The following is a 22,670-nucleotide window of genomic DNA, read 5'->3' as shown; positions in this document are numbered from 1 at the left end:
AGGCTCTGTTTGTCCTTTGTAAAGAGTCATGGTTTTTACTTTTTTTAAAAAAAAAACAAAAAACTTTTGTGTTTACACAATCTCTTCTACTTTTGGTTCGATCCCATACTGGGCATATGCAGGTTGAACTGAGTGCAGGACGTGTCCCAGGATACTGCCGTGTTCTGGACGTTTCTGGACCGTAATGAATGTGTTTGCTACGTTCGGTTCATTCTTTTAAAACGTACACGTACTGAAGAAGGCGGTGTTTCTCACTCCGATTTCAGTTTTAATAGCACGTCAGCGTACAAATACATTAAGCCTCGTATTTTAATCCTTAAGAAGGGGTTATAAAAGAGCCTGATAGTGATATATAGCTCCAGCCGGCATTCGCATAACTGTAATTTGATTAATTGGGACGAGATGGACAAGCTCAAATCACAATATCCCTCATCACCGTGCTTCTGAAGTAGATGGGACTTTCCGATTCCAGGGCTGTGCTGTGATTCATGCCAACGGAAGAACGCTGTCGCCCCCTACTGGCCGCCAGGTAATTTTCCAGTCTTGGGATGACATCTAACTCTTTCCGCCGTAAAACAAAACAATACAGGTTTAACATTTGCCAAAAAAGCATGGACTTTATACATTGATTAATATATCTGAGCTCCAGATTTTAAATGTTGTTCAAATGTTGTACTATCCAGCTAAACTTTAAAGTAATCTGTCGAATGCACTAGTGACTGAAACCAAAATAAACCCAAACACTTTTGAAAAGTTTTGAAAATTTTTACATGCTGAATATTTTCCTGTGATTTTGTCAGTTTAAAGGCATGCAAATCTCTATTACTTAGAAGTTAGACTGATTTAGAATGTGTTAACGTATTAATGTTGTAAGGATTTAATTTCCTTAATGTTCCTTAAAGCATTTTATTGCACTTCGTTTGTTTTTTTACTTTCCACTTTTCTGTTAACTTCACGCGTTTCCTTTCAATTGAGAAGAAGACCGTGCGAAGGATATTGTTCTTACCGGACAGAATGTGACCTGTAAATGACCATAGATTAAACCGTAACCCGAACCCAGCTGAGCTATTTGAGTTTTATTTATATATTTCATTTGAGCCTTTGATCACATTATTTTTTTTCTTTTCTTTCTTTCTAATGAATTACCACTCATTCATATCAGGTGCCATACTGGGTGACAAAAAATCCTATGTTTATTATTATTATTATTTATTTTACTGTATTTGTCTTGCCCTGCCTTATCTTTTACCGCACCGTTGTTGTGTCCTTCATTTGCACCGCTGCTGATTTTTTTGCCCCCTAATCCATCTGTTCTCGACCCTGTAGCTGTGCCACAACAATTTCACTGCGTTCCTCGGAAAATGTGACAGTAAATCTTGAAACGTTTTACACGTGTTTTCTACAGAAACACTTCTATATTGTTAAACACTATGCAATAAACTATTTGCAACCATAAGTACCCCCCGCCCCTTTTACGCTAAGCAGGCGTAAAGCTTGAGTAGAGCACTGTGGCCCCGCAGCGGTGCGCGGACTGCCGAGCGCCGCGCCCGGTGAAGCGCAAGGCGGCGCCCTGCTCGCAGTCTGGCCGCCTTTTCCTTTCCGTTTAAATGAGTTAAGTTTAGAAATGAAAGTCCGCTTCGCTTTCAGTCTGCCGATGCGGAGCCCTATTATTCGGAGCGCAGAAAGAGTAGCAGCAGCACGGACTCGGCTCCTGCGCCTCGCCATGCTCCGGGCTGCCGCGGACTGCATGGGACCGGCACGGTCACAGCCCTGCGCTGCTCTCATCCAGCCGGCTTTTGTGTGACTATGGGCGAGTGGTAGGGAGTTTGGGGTCCCCTTATGGGATCCATGCTCATACAGATTGTTTTTTTCCCCTTCACTGCAAAATGCTACCTATAATAATGCAATTTAATTCCTTTATGATATTCATGAATTTCGATTCATTAATTTAGATTTGTTCGGTTACGCTTTAACGTTTTGTTGCTGGTTTAGTAAATCTAGTTAATGTAAACCTGGTTGCGTATCTTTTGAGCTCAGACCTTTTTCCCCACATATATTTTTTTAATCGGAGTAATTTTCCATCTATCTTCTATCCGGGTGGCGGAGAGGGGTTGTTGTATTTTGTATTTTTCTCTTGATCAGATCTCTTGTAATTATCTCTTGATCAGAGCCGATTTGGTTCCCATGCGAGTGACTGGACATTATGTTTCGTTATTCAGTTTACTTTAGTTCTGTCATATTAAGGACTGCTCATATATTGTCATTATTTAAGGCAAAAGCTGCCGCTTTAATTCGCGTTCAGTATTTTCACCGCGCACCGTAGTAGAGCTGCGCCCCCCGGCAGCATGGGGGATGCCGCCCCTCCGCAGCCGCCGGCCAGCGCCTTCGTCCCGCGGTTGCACGGAGCCATCGTGGAGCGCCTCCGCGCCCGGATCGCCCTGTGCAGGAGGCACCACTCCAGCTGCGAGAGCCGCTACCAGCGTGGCCAGGCTGAGACTTCGGACCGGGAGCACGAAAGCACGCTGCACCTCCTGAGCATCGTGCAGCAGGGCTCGGGCAGCCGCAAGGTGAAGGGAAGCCGCGCATCTGCCCAGCAGCAGGCGGAGAACAGCGGCCGGCTGAACGGGGAGCAGAAGACGCAAAGCGGCGCAGGCGGGGAGCCCCGGAGCAGCACGCGGATCGCCGTGAGTGCCCCTTCATATGCATGGAGGCTGCCAAAGCGCCTTATATCAGTGCGGTGATCATTACTATGCTTTGGATAAAAAAACTTTTAAAGCAGAACAAATGACCCGCAGTGGTTAGCAATGTTGCCTCACACTCTGGGACCCTCTGGGCTCCATCTATACAGCTGTGAGTTTACCTGCCTTGTAAATTCCCCTGCCTCCCTCACAAGAGAAAATGTCATTTTTAATAGTTACATCTTCATAGATAGTACAGGTTTTAGTAAAGCTCTCTGGACTTGCCATTAACTTTAAAACTTTGTGCTGCATGCTGGTATTGCATCTGCAGCTGTTGGGAGGGTGACGCCTGTTATACCTTAAAGCCCGAATCTGTTTGACGCCTAAACAGATGGTTCATTTACAGAATCCGTACATGCGGGTCCTCACAGCCTCAGGAACATTATTTCACTGTTTTGGGGGGTGGGGGGCATCCTTACTGGCACCCAGGGTGCCATTTGCTCTCCAAAGGTCAGCCACCTCTGCCACTTGCTTAGACTGAGCAGTGTCACATGCGATGTCCCTGTACAGACACACTGTGCTCTGTTTGGCCTAGGAGTGGGTGGAACTAAAGCCTCACACCAAGCAGCCTCGGTCCCGCCCAACGAGGGTCACCCGCAGGTACTCTGGCAGAGAGAGCGAGTATTTTGGCCTGGAATGTGCAGCTGCCCACCTTAAGCGGCCCGTGAATGCTGTTGCCATGGTGTTGCCAGGAAACTCTGAACATCTCCTATCCTGGGAGATAGAATTAAACAAAACGAGTCCCCAGTGTTCAGAAAATGTGTGATGCTGTGTTTGCCAATGGATTCCAACATGGAGCACGTCTGTGCGCACTGTTCCATGCAGTAACTGTGGTTTACCATTTCATTCTTGCTGTGGAATTGTTTGGATTTTTTAAAGCTTAATGCCTGAAATGCTTTGTGTTTCTACAGTTTTGGTCGATAGTGTAGATACTCACTCTTCTTTGCACTTGCTTTCGTCTGATAGCTAACTTTACCTATGATTATGAACACGTGTATCCCCCGATGTCCAGTTCCCTCAAAAATCATTTTTAGACACAAATTTCTTATATAAGCATGGATCTCAGAGTAACTCTCTGGGGGACTTAAAAAGTCAAGTTACAACCTCCGTAGAATCCAGCTGCTGTGTAGTTTTATTGTGTAGTAGGGTGAAAAGTTTATGCTTGTCACACTGCAAACAAAGGTCTTTGAATGTTACTGAAAGATTTACATATTTGAGTAAGTAAGTGCACAGAGGGTTGAGGAAGGACTATTTTTCAGGCTTGGTGTGTTTTCTCAGGGGTTGTCAGATGGTTTGTCAGGTTTTTCCTGGCAGACGGGGAGAGTGCGCCTGTGTGTGCGTGAGAGAGCCAGGGGGTGGAGGTGGGGGAGGTGACCTAGCGTGCATCTGAAGCGTTTTTTGCCAAGCGCTGTGGTTTGTCCTCTCGGCCTGAAACGAGAGCTCCGTGGGAACTCGAGTCGACAGGTAATGTAAGTTCACGTCATTCTGCGTCCAAGCAGAAGTCGAGTGAAACACCCTGTGCTGCCTTTTCCCACCACGCCAGCATGGGATTTTGAACCCTACGGCAAAATTAAATGTTCCTCCAGAAACTGGCTTTTCTAGTTGTTGCTGTGCTCCTGTAGCGGAACAGAATGACCCCCTGGTCCTGGTCCTGGGCTTGGCCTCCTGGTCCTGGGGTCGGGCTATCGCTCGGAATGTGAGGTTGAAGCAGTGTCACAGGCGGGTCAGAGTTCAAACACTGTTTACATTAGAGCTCAGGGTGTTTTCTCCTCGCTGGGCCGAGATCGCCTCGTTCCCATGCCCCAGTTTCACACCACCTCTCTGAATGCCTACAATTCTTCTTCCTCAGCCCCGCGGTCTGTTCGCCGCGGTGTCTATGCTGTGATCCTGTCCGTTGACCCCTGTCTGTTTACTAAGTGTCTGGATAAATTCGTCTTACATCCCAGAACCTTCTGAAGAAGCACTCGATTCCCGAAGCTCCTTGTGTTATATGCTTCATTAAATCTGCAGGAACTAAAGTGAGCTATCGCTATTAACTTGCACATACCCGAAGTGTAATTCACCACCAGAACACCATGTGGCGCTGTGGAGCAGTATTTGCATGTTTGACCCCCCTGCTCCCTATGGCCTGTATGTTGCTCATCTGCTCAACTTTTTGTTCAAGCTTATGCTAGGTGACTTCAGAGATGCAAACACCATCTTCTCTCTCACCGCAGAAACCGATTCGTTGTCAGAGAGGCAATACAACAGCGTGCCGTTAGGTGAAACACACGCTACCCTCATTCATCTTCTGCTAGAGGAGATGGTGTTTGACAAGCCTAATGAATAGCCGTCCGTCTGTCTGGGCAGAGACGTGAGAGTGGGAGGACTCCTTCTCCTCGTGGAGCAGAGCCTGGGTCCGGCAGCCAGCTTTCTCCTTAAGGAGCCTTCAGTCCTGTTGGTAACACAGTGGTGAGCAAGCTAGCATTGCCCTCGGTGACGGCGTGTCGTTGGCCTTTCAGGAAGGCCTTCTGTCTGCGTACGGCCTGTAGCAGTACAATCCGCTCGTCTTCAGCATTATCGGGTCTGGTACCTGGGCTGGGCCAGTGGAAGGTGACGACTGAGCACCACATTAGCTGAATGACTGTAATACGCATGCAGCAGTTAGATAATGTTACATACTGAAATTCCCACGTTCTGTTCCTGGCAGCAGGAAATGACACGCGTCCCTCTGGGCCTGCTGTCCCCCGACGCAGCCCACAGCTTCAGCTGCTGTGAATTAAGGCTCTGCTGTGGGAATGTATGTGGAGTGAGAGCAAGCAGCAGGCTGACCGGTGATCCGGGGAAGAGGGGCGGGCTCATGCCCAAGTTTGTCTGGGAGTCCGAGGAGAGGAGAGGAGAGGAGAGGAGAGGAGAGGAGAGGAGAGGAGAGGAGAGGGCAGGATGTTCCCTTGCTTAGACTTGGGGAGAGCATCTGAATCCCTGAAGGTCAGTGTGCTCTCCCATCCCACTACTCCTCGTCCTAGGGCAGCATGGCTGCTCTTGCACCTCCTCTTTCTCCTCTTTTCTCCTCTCCCCTTTCCCATGCTTTCTTCTCTCAGGCGAAGTGCGGTTCGAGCCTCGAAGCCGCTCGCCTTCCTGTCCAGCTGGGACCGTGACGTACCGACAGAGGGAGGGTACCAGAGGGAGATAGAATTCCCATGTCACTCCCACCCTCCCTGCCTCCCCCCCCCCAATCCACCCCCACCTTCCTTCCTGTTCTGTTTTTAGGCTCGGCTGCATATATTTTCCACCTCCGGCTAAGAAGTCCGCCTGTGGACGGTGTTACCATTCCCAGGAACATTTCACCCGGAACATCAGATATTCAGCATCCTTCTCTTCACACCCGTGTTTAATTTGATGGCCCTGTGCGCTGGAAGGCAGCTGCCTCCCAGGAAAGCCCGCGGGTCTGTCTGAGTGTCGCCGCCCTGCTGTCTGGTGACTGTTTTGCTCTGGCACCATGCCACTCTGCCACTGCACTTCTGTCTGATCAGAGGTTTATGGGAATCCGCACACTTTTCCCTGAAGCTCTTTGGGTCTATTGCGTTTTCCCCATTTTAGATGACAGGTCGTCGCGGTGCCTTTGGTGCCTGTTGAGGTGGGTCTGGGCTCTGGAGATGAAAGGCTCAGTTCAGGCCTACGTACGTCTTACGACCTGGTTTCTTGTGCTGTTTTGACTTGCTTGTTGATATTACTGGGATCTCTATCGCGCCGTGTTATGTCTCAGGCAGATAGCAAGAGAGCCTTTCCCGCAGAGTCTGAGAAAGAGCTGGTCATGTGATACCCTCCCCCAACTCTCCAGTCGTTCAACACGGAGCCACAGGCAGGATCTCGCAGGCGGAGTCGATGAGCAAGGACATGTTTCCAACACTTAATGGGACCGTGCAGTCTGTAGCACCCCTGAGGGGAGCTGAGCTGAGGTCGTTCTGCTCTGACATGTTCTCGCAACTCTGTGCCATCATGAAGTGCTCAGTTCAGGCCACGCCACCATCTTGATAGTGCTTGATGCAGCTACAAGTCATGATCTCCCCTGCAGCGGAATATGACTGCTGCACTTTGGGTGAACTGTCCTAATTCAGGGAGTCACTTCAGATTATACAGGGAATGCCTCTAGGGGGCATAGGTTAGCCCATGCCCAGCTGCCCCTCCCTGCCCCGCCCCACGCTGCCCTCCCTGATGTCCATTGGGGTTCTGCCTGGTGGGGTATAGGTATGATGGCTCCTCAGGAACAGTGGATGTTCACTACAAGCCAGAAGCTCCTTAGATGGGCTGCCCTAGACCTAAGCACTGCAGCTACCGTGCCGGCAATAACACATCCTATATGGTGATGTCATTGCGGCCGTATGCATGTGACCACACCCATATGACCATACCCACGTAACTGCACCCATAGCTTAATACAGAAGGCCCTCACAGAGGATGGTGTATACCATGCAGGGTCAAGCAGTAGTGGGTTCACAGTGTCCTTCACCACAGTATTTACTAACTGTTCAGCAGATTTGATCTCTGTACCTGTGATCGGAAGGTTGCCAGTTCGAATCCCATCCTTGGACGATTAGTCACATCTTCATTGGGCCCTTGACTAAGGTCTTTAAGCTTCTTTCTTCTCAGCTGTGCAAAAACGCAAATATAGTTTCATTTTCCTCCTCCATGCCAGTCTGCTGAAGCACACTCCTGCAGGTGATGTGCTGTGTATCATCTTGCTTTCCACCCTTTGATGGGCTGCTGCTGTTTATCCTGCCACAGCTCTTTTGCGCTTCTAGACTTCAGGGAAGTTTATGGAACCCGATTCTCTGCACCCATTCCACTGCTGCTGTCTGGAGCACATGAATTTGGCTTAAAAAATATGTATTTTATGAGGAGGGTAACTGTCTCATGTTTGAAATGGATAATGCCCCCTAGTGCGGGGGAGGAGTCTTTGACTTCTAAAGGATGGCTGCTATTAGTAATTTGCTGCGAGCTCGCCCACGCAGAATTACACTCAGATACGAGTGACGTTTAAACAAACCCACTCATTCAAGCCAGCTCCAAAAATGAGAATCTCTTCGTTTGTGATTAAAGGTGTAAAAGTTTATCCTCATTGCAGATTTGCGCTGCAGGAATCTGACTGCTGCCGTTTTTCCACGAAATCTGAGCTTTTCATCTGAAGTGGGATCCGTGTCATTGTGAGGGCGTGTGTCCTCGCCCCCGGACTGCTCAGTGGTGGGGGTGGGGGGGGCTCTCTGCCCATTCTCCCACTGCAGGGAGGGAAGGGGGAGGCAGCCTCACCTTAGAAAATGCTTGGTCTGAGCTAACAATGCCATTAAATGCCAGACCGGAGTGTAAAAGCAGACCCAGGAAGTGAAGGCCGAGCCTGGAAACAGTGCACTTCTGTGAGACTCAATACGCCGAGGGCTTGTTTCATGGCCAAAAGAATGAGGCCCGGCTTGCCGGCCGGGGGGGTGGGGGGCACTCTCTGCGGATCCAGGCTTCCCGTTCACACGCAGAACCCGTGAAGACCACGCAGCTCTCCACATATTCCTACAGTTTATCCAAATGGATTTCAGCACTGAGGCGTTCGAGGAACTCCACTTAAATCACTTTTGCTGAGATCCTTGTAAGCACAACCAGGCCAAAGCGGAATAGGCAAGCAGCCGTCCCGCTCTCACTTTGGGTGAAGCTGGCTATGCTATCACGCATTTTCTTTTTAATATTTTCTTCTTTTTCTTTGTGGCAGTTAATAAAGCTACTGTGCCCTTATAGATGTGATTGAGTGGTTAACATGAAATGCACAAAGTGCTTTTACTGGAATAAAGTGAGGATGCAACATTCACCAAATAAGTTAAGCTCTATCTAATGTTTTCCAAGAAAAGTTCTCAGACATTTAAAGTAATCGGCTGACGGCACCATCCTTGCTCACCTCCAGCTTTGGTGAAGTTCATTAGCTCTTTAACGTGCAGCTGTTTATAAAGTCTTGTCACTTTTCATAGGAGCCCGCTACAGTGCCCAGAATTAGGGCGCACATGTGTTGGAAACCAACCACAGAAATCTCCTTTGCCTTGCCAAATTTCCTTTGGTCAGACCATTTCGAGAATTTACTGGATAGCACCACTGTGTTTATAGCAGTTTGTGGAATGTGTGGTTTCAACAGAGTCTAAAACATGTGTTGGTGTCCATCCATGTTCATGGCCCCGTGCTTATTGAGTACAGGGTCTTGCTGGGTTCGGAGTCTATCCCAGGCAGCATCACCAGGCACAAGGCCGGGGTCACCATGGATGGAATGCCAGTCCTTCACAGGGCACTGGGCTGGGGGACACCCTAAACGGGATGCCAGTCCTTCACAGGGCACTGGGCTGGGGGACACCCTAAACGGGATGCCAGTCCTTCACAGGGCACTGGGTTGGGGGACACCCTAAATGGGATGCCAGTCCATCACAGGGCACTGGGTTGGGGGACACCCTAAACGGGATGCCAGTCCTTCACAGGGCACTGGGTTGGGGGACACCCTAAATGGGATGCCAGTCCTTCACAGGGCACTGGGCTGGGGGACACCCTAAACGGGATGCCAGTCCTTCACAGGGCACTGGGCTGGGGGACACCCTAAATGGGATGCCAGTCCATCACAGGGCACTGGGTTGGGGGACACCCTAAACGGGATGCCAGTCCTTCACAGGGCACTGGGCTGGGGGACACCCTAAACGGGATGCCAGTCCTTCACAGGGCACTGGGCTGGGGGACACCCTAAACGGGATGCCAGTCCTTCACAGGGCACTGGGCTGGGGGACACCCTAAACGGGATGCCAGTCCTTCACAGGGCACTGGGCTGGGGGACACCCTAAACGGGATACCAATCAAATGTCACATACAAAGTACAGTGACGGACTTCGGGGAATCCAGTGTGGCCAGACTAGCCGACTGCATGTCATTGGTATGGGACAGTAAATGCATGCAAAGTCCTTATGCTCGGGGGGGGGCTTACATGTTCGCACATTAGCCACATTGCTGAGTGAAGAGAGGCCCTTATTTACATAGTGGCTTGCCTGAAATGGGGAGGGCCTGGCCTTTCCAGAACAACTCAGGTGTAGCTTGGGTCTGTTCCGGTTTTACCATCCCTCTCAGAATCCTCTCCTCTGTTGGGCACATTATTTCACAGGCTGATTATATCTGTGAGGCATCCCAGTGAATCCCCTTTCAGACTCTCTCTGGCACCGCCTGGCCACACTCACATCAAAGATGTCTTGCAGCAAACTGTTTTCCCTGTGAATACCCCCCCCCCCACATGATTAAGATTGATTAAGATTAAGAGTCTTCACTGTGCCAGTGGGTAATTTACTTTAGACATCGCAGTGACTGCAGTATGAAATCACAACAAAAAATGTCACAGGAGAGCAGAAGGAGGGCAGCTCGCTTGGTTTCCACTGAAGATCACACACCCACTACGAGTGTATAAATATGTATATATGGACAACCAGAGGTGAACGAATGGTTCAGGGAGTCAGTAAGAAGCTCTCGTCTCCCCCTCATTACCACCTTCACTTCACTGATTTGTGAAACTTCGACTTGATCACATGAATCTGTGACTTAGGCTGTTTCTCCATTTGAGAATGTGGTGAGTTTGGAGTGTGGGGGCCTGTTTTTCCTGTCCAACAATAGGGGGGGGGGAGTTCTTGCTTAATTGGGGGACAGGAATGGGGGGGCGGGATGTGTTGTCTTACATAATTCTGACATGGACTCGTTTTTATTAAGGTCTTTAGCCGGCGATTCACACTTAATCCTCCTCTTCCAGGAAGGTCTTTTGTGCTGGAGTCTCCAAGGACCAACCATTGTGCGAGAGAGGAATAATTAGGAACTGTCACTATTCCGGAAGCCAGTAGCGTAAATCCTGGGTCAGTAGTCAGCTTTGAGGACGTGTCACCTAGATACTCGGCGAGAAGGTAAAGTGCCAAAGCATCCCTGGATGGAAGGGGGGAGGGATGGCTGGCAATCCGAGCAGCATATCAATCAGGGCTTTCCAGGAGCTGCCCTGTAAACAGCCTGCACACCCTCCCACCACCACCACTACCATGAAGCAGGTCACCTGATCGTCTCACTTTCACGTGAACGATTCCTGCCAACGCGCCGTCAAACCTCCTGCTCGCTGTCCCTCTTACTGTAAGAATCCTAACAAACTCTCACTATTCATCCCACTTTTATAAACCATGTTTGATCGTCAGCGGGAGGTATACCTTGCCGATAACATTTGCTGGGTGTAGGGGCGATACGTTTCATAAATATTGGAATAGTGATGCTTTTAGAAATGCCGTCAAAATGTGGTTTGCCACAGAATAATGTCTGGGAGGTTATATGTTATATATGCCACCTAGGGAACGGTTTTCATCCCTTCTGCAGATGAGGTGAAACTCTTTGCAAATGTGAAATGTTAAATGTGAGCAGAACGTCTGACACAGTGTGTCAACGCTGCCGGGCATTCCAGGATGGATGGCAATCCCAGCCCGCATGGTTATCTTTCTCCCCCCATCCAGGAGCCGGTCTATGGCCAGTCGCTGTTTTATGTTAATTAAAATGACTTGCCAGGATTTATCCCCAATGTGTGATATTCCTCCTGATGAATCTCAAGGAAAATGGTAGACAGATCTCTTGTTTTCTGCTCTTTTTGTTTCGTGGATGGAAATGACACATTACCCTGGTACTGCCTTTGCGTCTCCTGGAAGGTGGATCTGCATCGCTATGTCCCCACTGTCAGGGACGCTGTACGATCTCAGCAGGTCCAGCAGGAACATCTCTGCATCGTTACCGTTTAATCCTATTTCCTCTGATAGGACAAATAATTCGGGCAACCGAACACTTCAGCCCTGAGAATTGAAACTGGTTTTCAATGAGACTGTGTTAACAAACCTCCAAGGATTCTGCACAGTTTGCTTTCAAGAGAAGTGAATTTTAGCCGTAGGCAAATGAGGAGAGCCGCAGACTGCTGAAAGGAGGTCCAAACAAGGAAGAAAGACTCACGAACGTGCACGGCATCTGAGCTCATTAGGTGTTAATCAGAAAATCTATTTTCAGTCGCTGATCTATTCGAGATCTGTCCTGAGGATTTGTGGGTAAATGAGTGATGTGTGTGTATCTAGGGTATCTTGCAGTGCTGACTGTGCACCCTTCCCTTACCCTCTGGGTATAAGCTCTGGCCCAGGATGACCCAGCTGTGCACAAGATGCATCACTTGGGCATCCCTACTCAGCAGCTCCCGGGGGATCACCAGCATGTTCTCTCTGAAGGTCAGCGAATGGGGGGGTGTCATCAGCAATGTTGAGGAAAATAATCCATTACAGGCAGCGGTGGAAAGTTCAGGTCCAGGAAGTACAAATCCAGAGCAAAATTTTGTTTCAACCAACCAGTTGATTATAAAAGGTTACATTCACATAGTACGCAACTGGATGGTTGAAACAAAACCTTGGTCTGGATTTCTACTTTTTGGACCTGAACTCTCCACCTCTGTCTGTAATGGATTACTTTTGTGAGTACCTTCTCCATCACTGGCCATCAGGGGTTGTGTGAGAAGCCTCCCTGGAACAATTTTCAGGGTTTCATGTATCCATTGCCCTTTGAATTAGCCTACCATAGTCTTTACCCTGTTTCTCCTGCCAAGTCAGTCTCCTCTCAAAGCTTTCCCGCTTGTCCAGCTGCCTGGTCCCCAAAACCTCCCGGCTCTGATCAGCACCGATTGCTGGGTAACTCGATAGTGGTGTTATTCCTTGGCCTGGCCGTCTTCAGAGAGGGTAAGCTGGAAGCTGAGCTGCATGATGGCGATTAGCATAAAACCAACTGAAAGAACAGAGGCGCTGAAATGTCACTGAAAAAAGCCGGATAGCGCAGAGGAGAGCCGCACTGCTGCAGTGCACTGCAACACTGATGAAAAAAGCTGAATATAAATGAAGGTGCCTGATGGTAATTCAGGACTCCAGGTCCCCTCATGAACCTGCGGGTAATATGCAGACAGAGCTATGTACAGGGGCGGGGCCACAGGAGCAGTGGCCCCAACTGAAAGCTGATTGGCCTGTGGAGTGTCTCCTCCTCTGTCATTCGCTGACTCTAAACATATCATTGGTTAATGATAAGGTTGCCCCCCCTGTATAAATTACACCCAATCTTTAAAAATCCTACAATCTTTCTTCTTTCAGTGGTAATATATTCCTGTCTGTGAGAGCTTCGCATAATCACATGATCCACGTGTGAATATTTAATGCTCACCTTGCAGGCTCAGTGCCCCAGTAAACACGAGGTGCACCAGTACTGCCCAGTAAACACCACTGCTGCTTTTTATCCAAGCACTTTGGTTATATCCCAGTGACAGGGTACAGCCGCGGTTACTCCTGTCCACCGCCTTAATCATATCTGAGCCCTGCTGTGTTTTTGTGTGAGAGTTCAGTGTTTTACCAAGTCATGTGGGCAGTGGTGGTCTAATGGTTAGGGAAATGCACTTATAAGTGCAAGATTGCTGGTTCAAATCCCCACCTGGCAAGGTGTCACTGATGTGCTCCGAGCAAGGTACTGCTCCCGGGAGCTGAATTAGCTGCCCCCTGCTATGTCACACACTGGTTAAACGCAGAGGACACATTTTCTTGTGGTGTGTCAAAAATGACCACTGATATTCTAAATTCCTGTATTTTGCTTGTTTGCTTTTGATTTTCTCTAGCCTGTATGTCTTACTCAGACTCATTTTTGCAGCTTCATGGGACCTTGAGGAGAAAGATAGAAGGACATCCTCCAGAATACAACCCCAAACTGAACAGGCTCTCTGGCGAGGTTCTAAACTCCGTCTACAAGCGTCTCTGCATGGATGGAAATGCTCTGGGGGACAGCGGGTATGTCTTTGGCAATGAGCAGGCCACGTCCGGAAACCACGTGATGGGTCACTCTATGAGCAGGAAGGACAGCGACGGGACCTCCCAGGGTGTCGGGGAGTGCCGGGACCTCTTCAGCTTGACCCTCAAGGAGATGAAGAAGGAGCCGGAAGAAGTTCACTCATGCGGGAAAGCCATTGGCGGAGGAGGGGGTATGGTCTTTGGCTTCAAGGAAGAATGCGGTGGTCAGATCGACCCCGACCTGCAGGAACTCTTTGATGAGCTCACCAAATCCGTGCCCCCGTTGAGTGACCCAGACTTTGAGAAGATTCTCAAGCAGGATGACTCCTTCAGCCTGGATCTGGATGGAGCAGGTTCCCTGGCCATGGGTGAGCCGTGTCCTCCCATGCAGAAGGTCATTAAGGTTGAGTACTCGCCGGGCTATGTGCAGGACCCCGGGGGCTCTCCTGGGCCAGATTTCCCCATGGCGGCTAGATCCTCAACACCTCGCGGTGTCCCAATAACCGCCGGCTCCAGCCAGGACAGCCAAGGCTCCTCAGGAGCATCCAGGAGCCTGGCAGCCTGGCTGCAGGTGTCCCATGCGGAGCAGCTGAAGCAGATGGCGGCCAACCAGGTGCCCGCTATGCCGCATGTCCGCCAGCAGGGGGCGCTCTGTTGGCCACCTGAGCTGTCGACAACACTGGGCCCGGCTGCCGGGTGCCAGTCGGGGAGCAGAACCCAGGGCCCACCCTTGGCACCTCTGAATGAGAGCCTGGTTGAGCTCAGCAGACATGGAGCTCTGAGCTTTAAGGACTGTAATAGGTCAGACTCTGCCAGCCTGCGGGGCTCCATGATGGCTGCCCCCCAGAGGAAGCAGCAGCATGCTATGGCCACCCAGAGCCAGAACCCTCCAGGACACTTCCGGAACCCGCACTTACCCATCCCGGTGTCGCCGTGCCTGGCTCAGAAGAGGACCACAGGGCTCCATCTTCAGCCGGACCAGCAGAAACAGGTAGGAAGAGGCCTCACATTCTCCGCCCTAACGATAATCCTACGGCTACCTTATCCCTAGCTCCATGTGTTAGAACACTGTGTCTGTGATAAGAAGGTCACTAGTTCAAATCCCATTGTCAAAAGTCTGATATTGCCCCAAATTGCCGCAGGAACTGTCTGACCGTGCTTTGTTAAAGAAAATGTATATTTCTTACATAAATGTCAGGGCAGTTTACTTTACAACCTCAGGAGGCGGCGTTACAATGAAATCATTGAAGTTTAATTTACCAAGCGGGTTCTGATTAACAACTTTGTCACTATTATATTTAGCAACATTTTCATTAATCATTTTATCCAAAATGTGACGTGATTAGCTGGCATCCCGGAAGCAGTGTCCGCGCAGCTGCCTGGACTCCGGTTTCATCCAGACAAGAGGCCCCTTTAATATGTATTTCCTCTGGAAGCTTTCCGGAGCTCCTGCAAGATGGGTTCTCACAGCAGAGCTTGCTAATTGAGGGCCCTCAGCTAGCAGGGAGCAGGCCATGGAAAAGCCCCGTTATCGCCTCGCGGTCACTGCTTTGCCCTCAGAGGCAGGATGTTCCGCCTCATTTGGGTGCATTTCCTCTCCTATGACGTAGGGGTTTTGGCCGCCGATACTGATCCGAGTCATTTAATATGAAGTGTCTGCCAAAACCGAGTCATTATCCGATACTTATACAGGGAGCCACAGTTCTTGAATGTCTCACATATCGCACAATTCAGTCCTCAACCATATTGTTTAGTTAAAAAAATGTCTCTGTTGTTGAACGTATCGGTTTCGGTTCTCGGCCAACCATCTCTTTCTCACTAAAACCTGTCTGGCTCCGTCCTAAGAAGGTTAGTGAGAGTAGCAAACCAAAAAAGTTAAGTCGTGAGAAGCACGCTAGAGCTTAAACGGGCTGTAATTGTACCTCATTAGCTCGTCACGGTACAGGAAATTTCAATTTTCATTTATTTCATGTATTTACGGGTTATAAAGTTTATGGTTTTAGCATCAGGCACATATTTATAAAGCAGCATTTATATAGGCAGTTTAAATAGTCCTTTGGTGGTCTGGGACGGATTAATACAATTTACAATATTTTGTATCTTTTATTTTTTCGGTTTTCGAACCAAATACGTTGTCGAAGAGCCTTCTGGAGCAGATTAAGTTCAAGATCCGAGGTTTCGCTGTATAATGCAGTCCCACGGTGCAATCTTATACGTACACTGCAATTAATAACATCGATTCAATGTACATGCATACGAACTGTCCCTTAATGGGTTATTTATGCATACATATATACACACACTAAGTGCACTAAATAGGTACACTTAGTGCAGCATTATAGCAAAACAACAAATACAACATGCAGAGCAAAGCAATCTCAAGTGGTGTAGCAGCGTAATTTAAGCATGAAAAGTATTTTTTAAAGTACCCTCCTGTGTGTGTGCAGCCGTTTCCTGTTAGCTGAGCGAACTCACGGTATTCCGCAGAGTGTTTGTCTTTTAGGTGCCGTATCAAATTGGCAGGATCGATCGCAGCGCTTACTGCTGCCTTGCGAAATGCTCGCCTTGAAGGTGGCAGTTTAACTGCTTTCATTTTTGTTCAATTCAAAGTGTATCCACACTGCAGACATTTCAGCCACAGCTGCATAACAAAGAATCGGGTTTGTACTCAAAACCAATTACGGTCATATAAAAAAAAATGCAGGGATCGGCTCGGAGTGGGACATCCCTAATTTGTGGCTTTATTAAAGGCGTAGAGCCACGTTGGTGCTTGGTTCATGTTGGCAAAATGCCCCGGATGATGACTGCAGAAAGATGCATGTCAGCACCCCTACGTGGAAGGCAGGCCAGAAGGAGGATCGAGATTGACAGCATGGATGTATCTCCAACACCACACCAGATCTTTGGTGCCCTCACTCAGCAAAACAAAGTAGAATAAAGTTAAAACATAGTACTACAATCCCAGTGGAACAGGAAGGGGGGCCTTGTTCAGTTTGAGACCGTCAGGTTCTGAGTGCCCCACAGCTATGGTGAAAGCTTAGGTAATAATAAACTGTGTTGTTTTAGCAAGAGACAAGAGGGCTGAAGTGTTCTACAGTTTTGACATCTGGTCAGGCTACAAATCCTTGAACAAACAGAGGATCTTCCCATTAGGTCAGTGAGTCAGCATCCCCCTTTTTCCACTGGTGTCTGGCTCAGTGGGTTTGGATGCTGAACCTGTGATCAGAAGGTTGCCAGTTCAAATCCTGGGGTTAGCAGAGTGATGTCACTATTGGGCCCTTAACACCTATGGCTCAAGGGACCTGCTGACCCTCAATTATACATCGCTTTGGTTCTGCTAAGTAACGTCTAAGTGCAAAATAGCTATAAATGCAATGACATTGAATCAGTCCTTTGAACATGTATGAATTTTAAAACAGTGACCCCGCCTGCTTGAGAGTGACCGCCTGAGCCCCCCTCTCTCTGACGGTCTCCTTACAGCCCCCGCACCATGAGGTGAGGGTGGTAAGTTGTTCCTCGCCACTGTGAACACAGCGCTCCTTTCCTGGGAAAGGAACCCTCTTGCCAAGTCGGAATGCCAGAGCCTTCCCTTGGGACAATGTCCCGGCTGCCGATTGGACGAGCCGCGGTGTGAGAATCTAGCGCGAGGCCTCAGTACCCTTCGCTAGAGGCGCTCATTCTAGGGAGTGGGGGTTGGGGGGGGGGGGGGGTTGGGGGGGGGGGTGCACCACACATGGTGGCAGTTAAAGCAGCCAGCAGCGGACGGGTAGAGCTAAAGGCCATCGTGATTAATCGCAGTGTGTGTGACTCAGCACTGGCTGCTGTGGGCAGGTAATGGAGCAATCGGCATGGACTCTCTCTCTCTCTCTGTTCTCTGATTAGGATTTATGAGATCAGAGTAAGGCTCAATGACCTAGTTAGAGTGCAACAGCCTCTTGGAGGCCTCTAAGGGTTACTCTGCAGGGTTGGCTGATGGTACACTCCTCTATATGCACCACTGTTTCTCACATGTGCTTTATACGCTGCTCAGCACCACCGGTGCGGCGATCCTCAGTGCCTCCCATCTCCCGATCGCTCTTTGTTAAAGTGTTGCATTCCTTGAGATACAGCTTTTTGGCTTTTCCAGCCCCGGCGGTTCTGTGTATCTATGGGAGGCACAAAAGAGGCTCTCGAACCTTAGGGGTCACAATGCAGACATTCAGGGTCAGAATGAGTGCGCTGCATGTGATAGCATGCACCTTATTTGGGGTTTTAGGGTATGCACTCAGAAGAGCCGTGTTTCCTGTAGAGGGAGAAAATGCTGTGTTAATCGCTAAGTCTATAACAGCCAGTGGATAGCTGGTAGGGGTTTGATGGCAACTGGTTATGTTCAAGCTTTCGTGATACCTGCAGACACGATATAAAATGTAAACAGCACTCTGTGTCATAAAGCATTCCCTTCATGTTGGATTTGAACAAATTGACCTTTACATCCAAATTTGGGCTGAGGTTTAAATCAGACCCAGAGAATATTAGTTAGTGTGACGGGACTGTGTTGTATACATAACTCAACTGTATGCAGTGTAATATGAATGAATGGTAGTTGCATTTATACATCACTTTTCAAGACACCCAAAGCACTTTACAGAGCCAATGGGGAGCCACTTCAACCAGCACCACTGTGTAGCCCCCACCTGGGTGATGCAACAGCAGCCATTCTGCACCAATACACTCACTACACAGTGGCTAAGGTGGTGAAGGGGCAGGAGAGAATTCACCAGTTAGATAGAGGGGATGATTAGGAGGCCGGATTTGATAGGGTCACATTGGGCAATTTTAGCCGGGACTTCAGGCTACCACCCCTACGACTTGGAAAGATGCCCAGAGATCTGAGTCAGGACCTCGGTTTCACGTCTCATCCGAAGGACGGCATCATTTTTACACGGCAGTGTCCCCGTCACTGCACTGGGGCATTGAGATCTTCTTAGACCACAGGACAGGCTCACCTGTTAGCCACACCAACACCAGCAGCAACCCAGGTTTCCTAGTTGGTCTCCCATCCAAGTACTGGCCAAGCCTTCCCTTGGGACAATGTCCCGGCTGCCGATTGGACGAGCCCAAACCTGCTTAGCTTCAGATGGATCACCTAGTCTGAACTGCAGGTGGTACAGCTGCTGACATGGCGGAAGTTTACATGTCAGTTCTTCATTAATGATGGACAGAACCTTGGTCTGCTTTTAGCAGCTGTAGAACTCTCCCTCTGAGCGTGGACCCAGTCCAGCTGCCTTGGGCTTAGGGCTCCAGTGTGATGCAGAGCTGCAGTCTGTTCCCAGAAGGGCCACGCGTTTAGGCACTCCTCTGCTGCGGGAGGAACATTTTCCCAGCAGATACGTTTAACTGAGAAGCCGTTTGTCTGTAAGCTAGAAAATGCATCCTCTTCCCCTCGGCCTGGTCCACCCCCCCCCCCCCGTGGGAAACGCACCCCTCATCCATATTCACATTCTAGAGCTCTGATGTCATCAAGTCCTGTGTGAAGCTTCGAATTCGTTTTTGCACTGCTGAATGCTGCCCTCTTCTGGGCAAATATCTAAATTGCATTGATGTATTCCATCTATCGATTTTCTAACAACACTTATCCTGTTCAGGGTTAAGGGGGTCTGGAGCCTATGGGCGCAAGACAAGGAACAAACCAGTATGGGGCACCGACACATCGCAGGGCACACACACACACACACACATGGGTATCTTGGTAACTCCAATTAGCCTCAGCATATTTTTTGGAGTGGGTGGGTACAGAGGAAACCCCACAATGATGCAGGGAGGACATGCAAACTACATGCACACACACGCACATAGTGGAGACTCGAACCCTTCATTCCATTACCTAAATGATGATTATGCACCTAAAGCCCTATTTGGACGGGATAAAATACGTGTATAATTTCCCCAAATCAGCAGACATGAAACCAATTCCGTACACTGATGTTAACGTTAGAGTTAGCGCGTCTAGAAAGCGAAAGTTAACAGAATTTTCCTTTTTTGGATTACCTATCCCTTTCATATACTAATGAAACCGAATAAAACAGAACCTTTTCCCCCCCCAACCATATCCTTAGCGAAAAGTAGTATACTTGAAGTTCATGTTATTAAGTATGCTTGAGTATAAGTATAGCAAGTATACTACAGACCATGTACTTGTAATGTACTAGAAAGTATACCAATTTAATACTTCTTTGGACTAAATTGGAACATTTTTAAGGTTATAAAAGTATACATTGTGTACTTTATAAGGTCATTTTAATTTTTCACAAGTATACTTTCAACTATACAAGTACACTCATCTATATACTACTAGTGTACTACGTATATACTTCTAGTCCACATTTTAGTTTATTGAAGTGCACTTGAAGTATACTTGCTAAAACTAAAAAAATAAAATTTGCTATTTTACTAGTTTACTTGTTATACTTTATTTCACATGCCACAAGTAACACTAAGTATTAGTATTTTGTGGCAGAAAGAATAAAGAATACTAAAGTATAAGCTTTAGTTTTAGAGTATAAGTATTAATGCACTTAGTCTAAGACTTTTCTTTATACTTTTCAGTATGTCAAGTCTGCTTCACTAAACTACTAAGTATATAAAATATAGTATATAAAAAGTAAACTTCAAGTATACTAAAACTAATCAAACTAAACTATCGGCAATGGAGTGAATTACCCGGGTATGCGGAAGGTTTGGAGCAATAGCCGGTCCCACTTCCGCTGACGTTACGGGAACTATTTTTTTTGCGGAGGCCCGTAAATGCCTGTAAACCGCTGGTGGCCTAGTGCCTAAGACCGAATCACAGCCGTGATATTTTGGAATACAACCTCACACATATGTTATCGCTTAATTATTACTTTCCGTCTCTCATTCAAGCTACCCTGTCCGCAAAGGACTTACGACAGGCTTTGTATGCACACAGGATCGTGAACCTGTCAATACGGGGACAAATACTGCATTTTGACCACAATGATTAGCAGAATTTGCCATGGCGTTGATGGCAGTATGTAAATACAGTTGAAACCGCCTATAGTGATCAACCGCTTACACAGATAAAAAAGCTTGGGAAAGAATAATTCTGGCACAAATACTGTTTAAAGAATTCGCATTATAGGAATCAAGTAGTCTGCTTACAGTATTCATTTTGGGAGTTTTTAAACATGACATACAGAAACATGACATACGGTAGCCCGTCTGCTTCTAACTAGCTACCTGAGGCCAATGCTGCCTGCACAGAAAACATGTCGGGAAAACAAATTCATTTTCTCTCAACGACAAATACAGACTTATCAAAGCGAAACTGCAGTAAGTGTTTTGAGATTATAACATTGTGAAAATGTGCTGTATAAATATAGCTGATTATGCATAAGTGTACTGTATTACAGTATATTTGAATTATACACAGTTCAGTAATACTTTGTACAGTACTGTCATTTGAAATCAATAAAATTAAGCGTTGCTGTCTGATTTACCTTATATTCATTTATAATATATATACACATCAGCTAGACGAAGAAAATCTGTTATAATGATCATCCATTTATAGTGATAAATTTCACCCAGACAGACGGCATCACTATAAGTGGTTTCCACTATAGTTAAAATGGCAGTTACTCTGGCAGTCCAGACAAAGGTTTGACAGCAAGTGCTGGCTGCACTAAAACCAGTTCATTTGTTTACTTCTCAGGAGAAGATGAACGTCCCAGACCACCTGGCCTGTCACTTATCGAACCCTCCTCCTGATTACAAGCAGCCAAGGCCAAACCTGGCAGAAGTGGTGCAATCGAACCCTTACTCAGGTGCCCGCCCTCTCCTCACTGCCAGTGTTCTGAAGGAGACACTGTGTGCAGTGTCACATCCAGCTTATGCCACTGTATGTTTTGTTTTGTTTTTTTTTTTAATCCAGGTGACATTTCTACAAGCTCCCCGCAGACACCCTTGAGCACTGTGTCCACTCTCAGTGGTTTCTATGGAAACCATCTCCTGGCCTGTCAGGATGCCAAGGTGACACCATCATCTAGCAGCAAACGATACAGCAGTGGACCGGAGTACCACCAGGGGGCCTATGGGCGTCCCACCAACATGAACCGGCTGGAGCAGCAAGGAGATCCCCTGCGGCCGGTGACCCGAGAGGGTCCCATGGGGCACAGAGGGGACACCATGGCGACCAACAGCGTGGCAGCTTCCCCTGCTGGCTGGGACCTGCCCCCCGTGCCCAGGGGCTTTCCGGACATGCGTCACAGCAATTTCGAGAGCCATCCGTTCTCCCACATCGCCATGGCCATGCTGCCTGTGAACGGGCCGGCTGTGGGTGTGACCAGGGAGCCTGTGCCCAGAGTGAGTCATGTACACGCTCTCACCACAGGGGGGCGCTTTTCAGGCCCAGGCAACACACACAGTCGCCATAGTGGAAGCCAGAGCCTCAATTTTCTGCCCGACGGCGATGGAGTAGGGCCCGGTGGCTCTGCCGAGTCGGACTTTATCGACTCACTGCTCAAGTCTGGTTCCGGGAACGACGACTGGATGAAAGACATCAACCTGGACGAGATCCTGGGTGGGCAGACTTAGCCCAAAGGACGTGCGGCAGCCCTTGAACCCGAAATCATAACTAAGTCGGCATGAACATGCTATTATACTTCAGCTGAACTATTTTTTTTTTTAACTCTAATCAGACTCGTATCCCTATGTATATCTATAATGCAAGGCAGTTATTCCAGAGGTAATCGCATTTATTTTTTAGCCTGTGTAGAGTGAAAGGGCCTTTTTGCCCCATGCGAATTGCTTTGTAAATTATACCTCTTCAAAGTATTTCAGGTGTGTGGGCTGGTCAGTGTTTCTGGGGACAAGTATGACTGAAAAATTAGGCTGGTAGTTTGGCTTTGGTCAGGTGACGTACACAGGTGATGGCCAAATGAAATTCATGAACCATTTTATGTATTTTTTGAACCCACTAGATGGCGCTGTTTGCTTGGGGGCATGAAATGAGCTATTTTTTTTAATGGAGAGCACCACCTAGTGGTGTCAGAAAATACAGAAACTGGTTCATGAAGCT

At 48.2% G+C, this 22,670-nt stretch overlaps 1 protein-coding gene across 2 annotated transcripts; it reads left to right on the top strand.

Annotated features, from left to right (window-relative positions):
• The first annotated feature begins 1,509 nt into the window (after positions 1-1,509).
• zmp:0000001236 (mastermind-like protein 2) lies at positions 1,510-22,426 on the top strand. Of its 2 annotated transcripts, none has more exons than XM_048982010.1 (4): positions 1,510-2,684; positions 13,458-14,585; positions 21,306-21,417; positions 21,525-22,426. In XM_048982010.1, the coding sequence occupies exons 1-4, from the start codon at positions 2,346-2,348 to the stop codon at positions 22,184-22,186; spliced, it is 2,241 nt and encodes a 746-aa protein (XP_048837967.1). In that variant the 5' UTR covers positions 1,510-2,345; the 3' UTR covers positions 22,187-22,426. The 2 variants fall into 2 exon arrangements, with proteins under 2 accessions (XP_048837967.1, XP_048837968.1); XM_048982011.1 differs by lacking the exon at positions 1,510-2,684 and adding an exon at positions 10,456-10,886.
• Positions 22,427-22,670: the final 244 nt, after the last annotated feature.

The sequence above is a fragment of the Brienomyrus brachyistius genome, chromosome 17 (assembly GCF_023856365.1).
Source record: "Brienomyrus brachyistius isolate T26 chromosome 17, BBRACH_0.4, whole genome shotgun sequence".
Lineage (NCBI taxonomy): Eukaryota > Metazoa > Chordata > Actinopteri > Osteoglossiformes > Mormyridae > Brienomyrus > Brienomyrus brachyistius.
This window is presented reverse-complemented; position numbering and strand designations above follow the sequence as displayed.

Coding starts and splice junctions, on each gene's coding strand:
- zmp:0000001236 (XM_048982010.1), top strand. CDS start 2,346: ATGGGGGATGCCGCCCCTCCGCAGCCGCCGGCCAGCGCCTTCGTCCCG. Junction 14,586..21,305: donor AGCCGGACCAGCAGAAACAG/GTAGGAAGAGGC, acceptor TTTACTTCTCAG/GAGAAGATGAACGTCCCAGA. Junction 21,418..21,524: donor GCAATCGAACCCTTACTCAG/GTGCCCGCCCTC, acceptor TTTTTAATCCAG/GTGACATTTCTACAAGCTCC.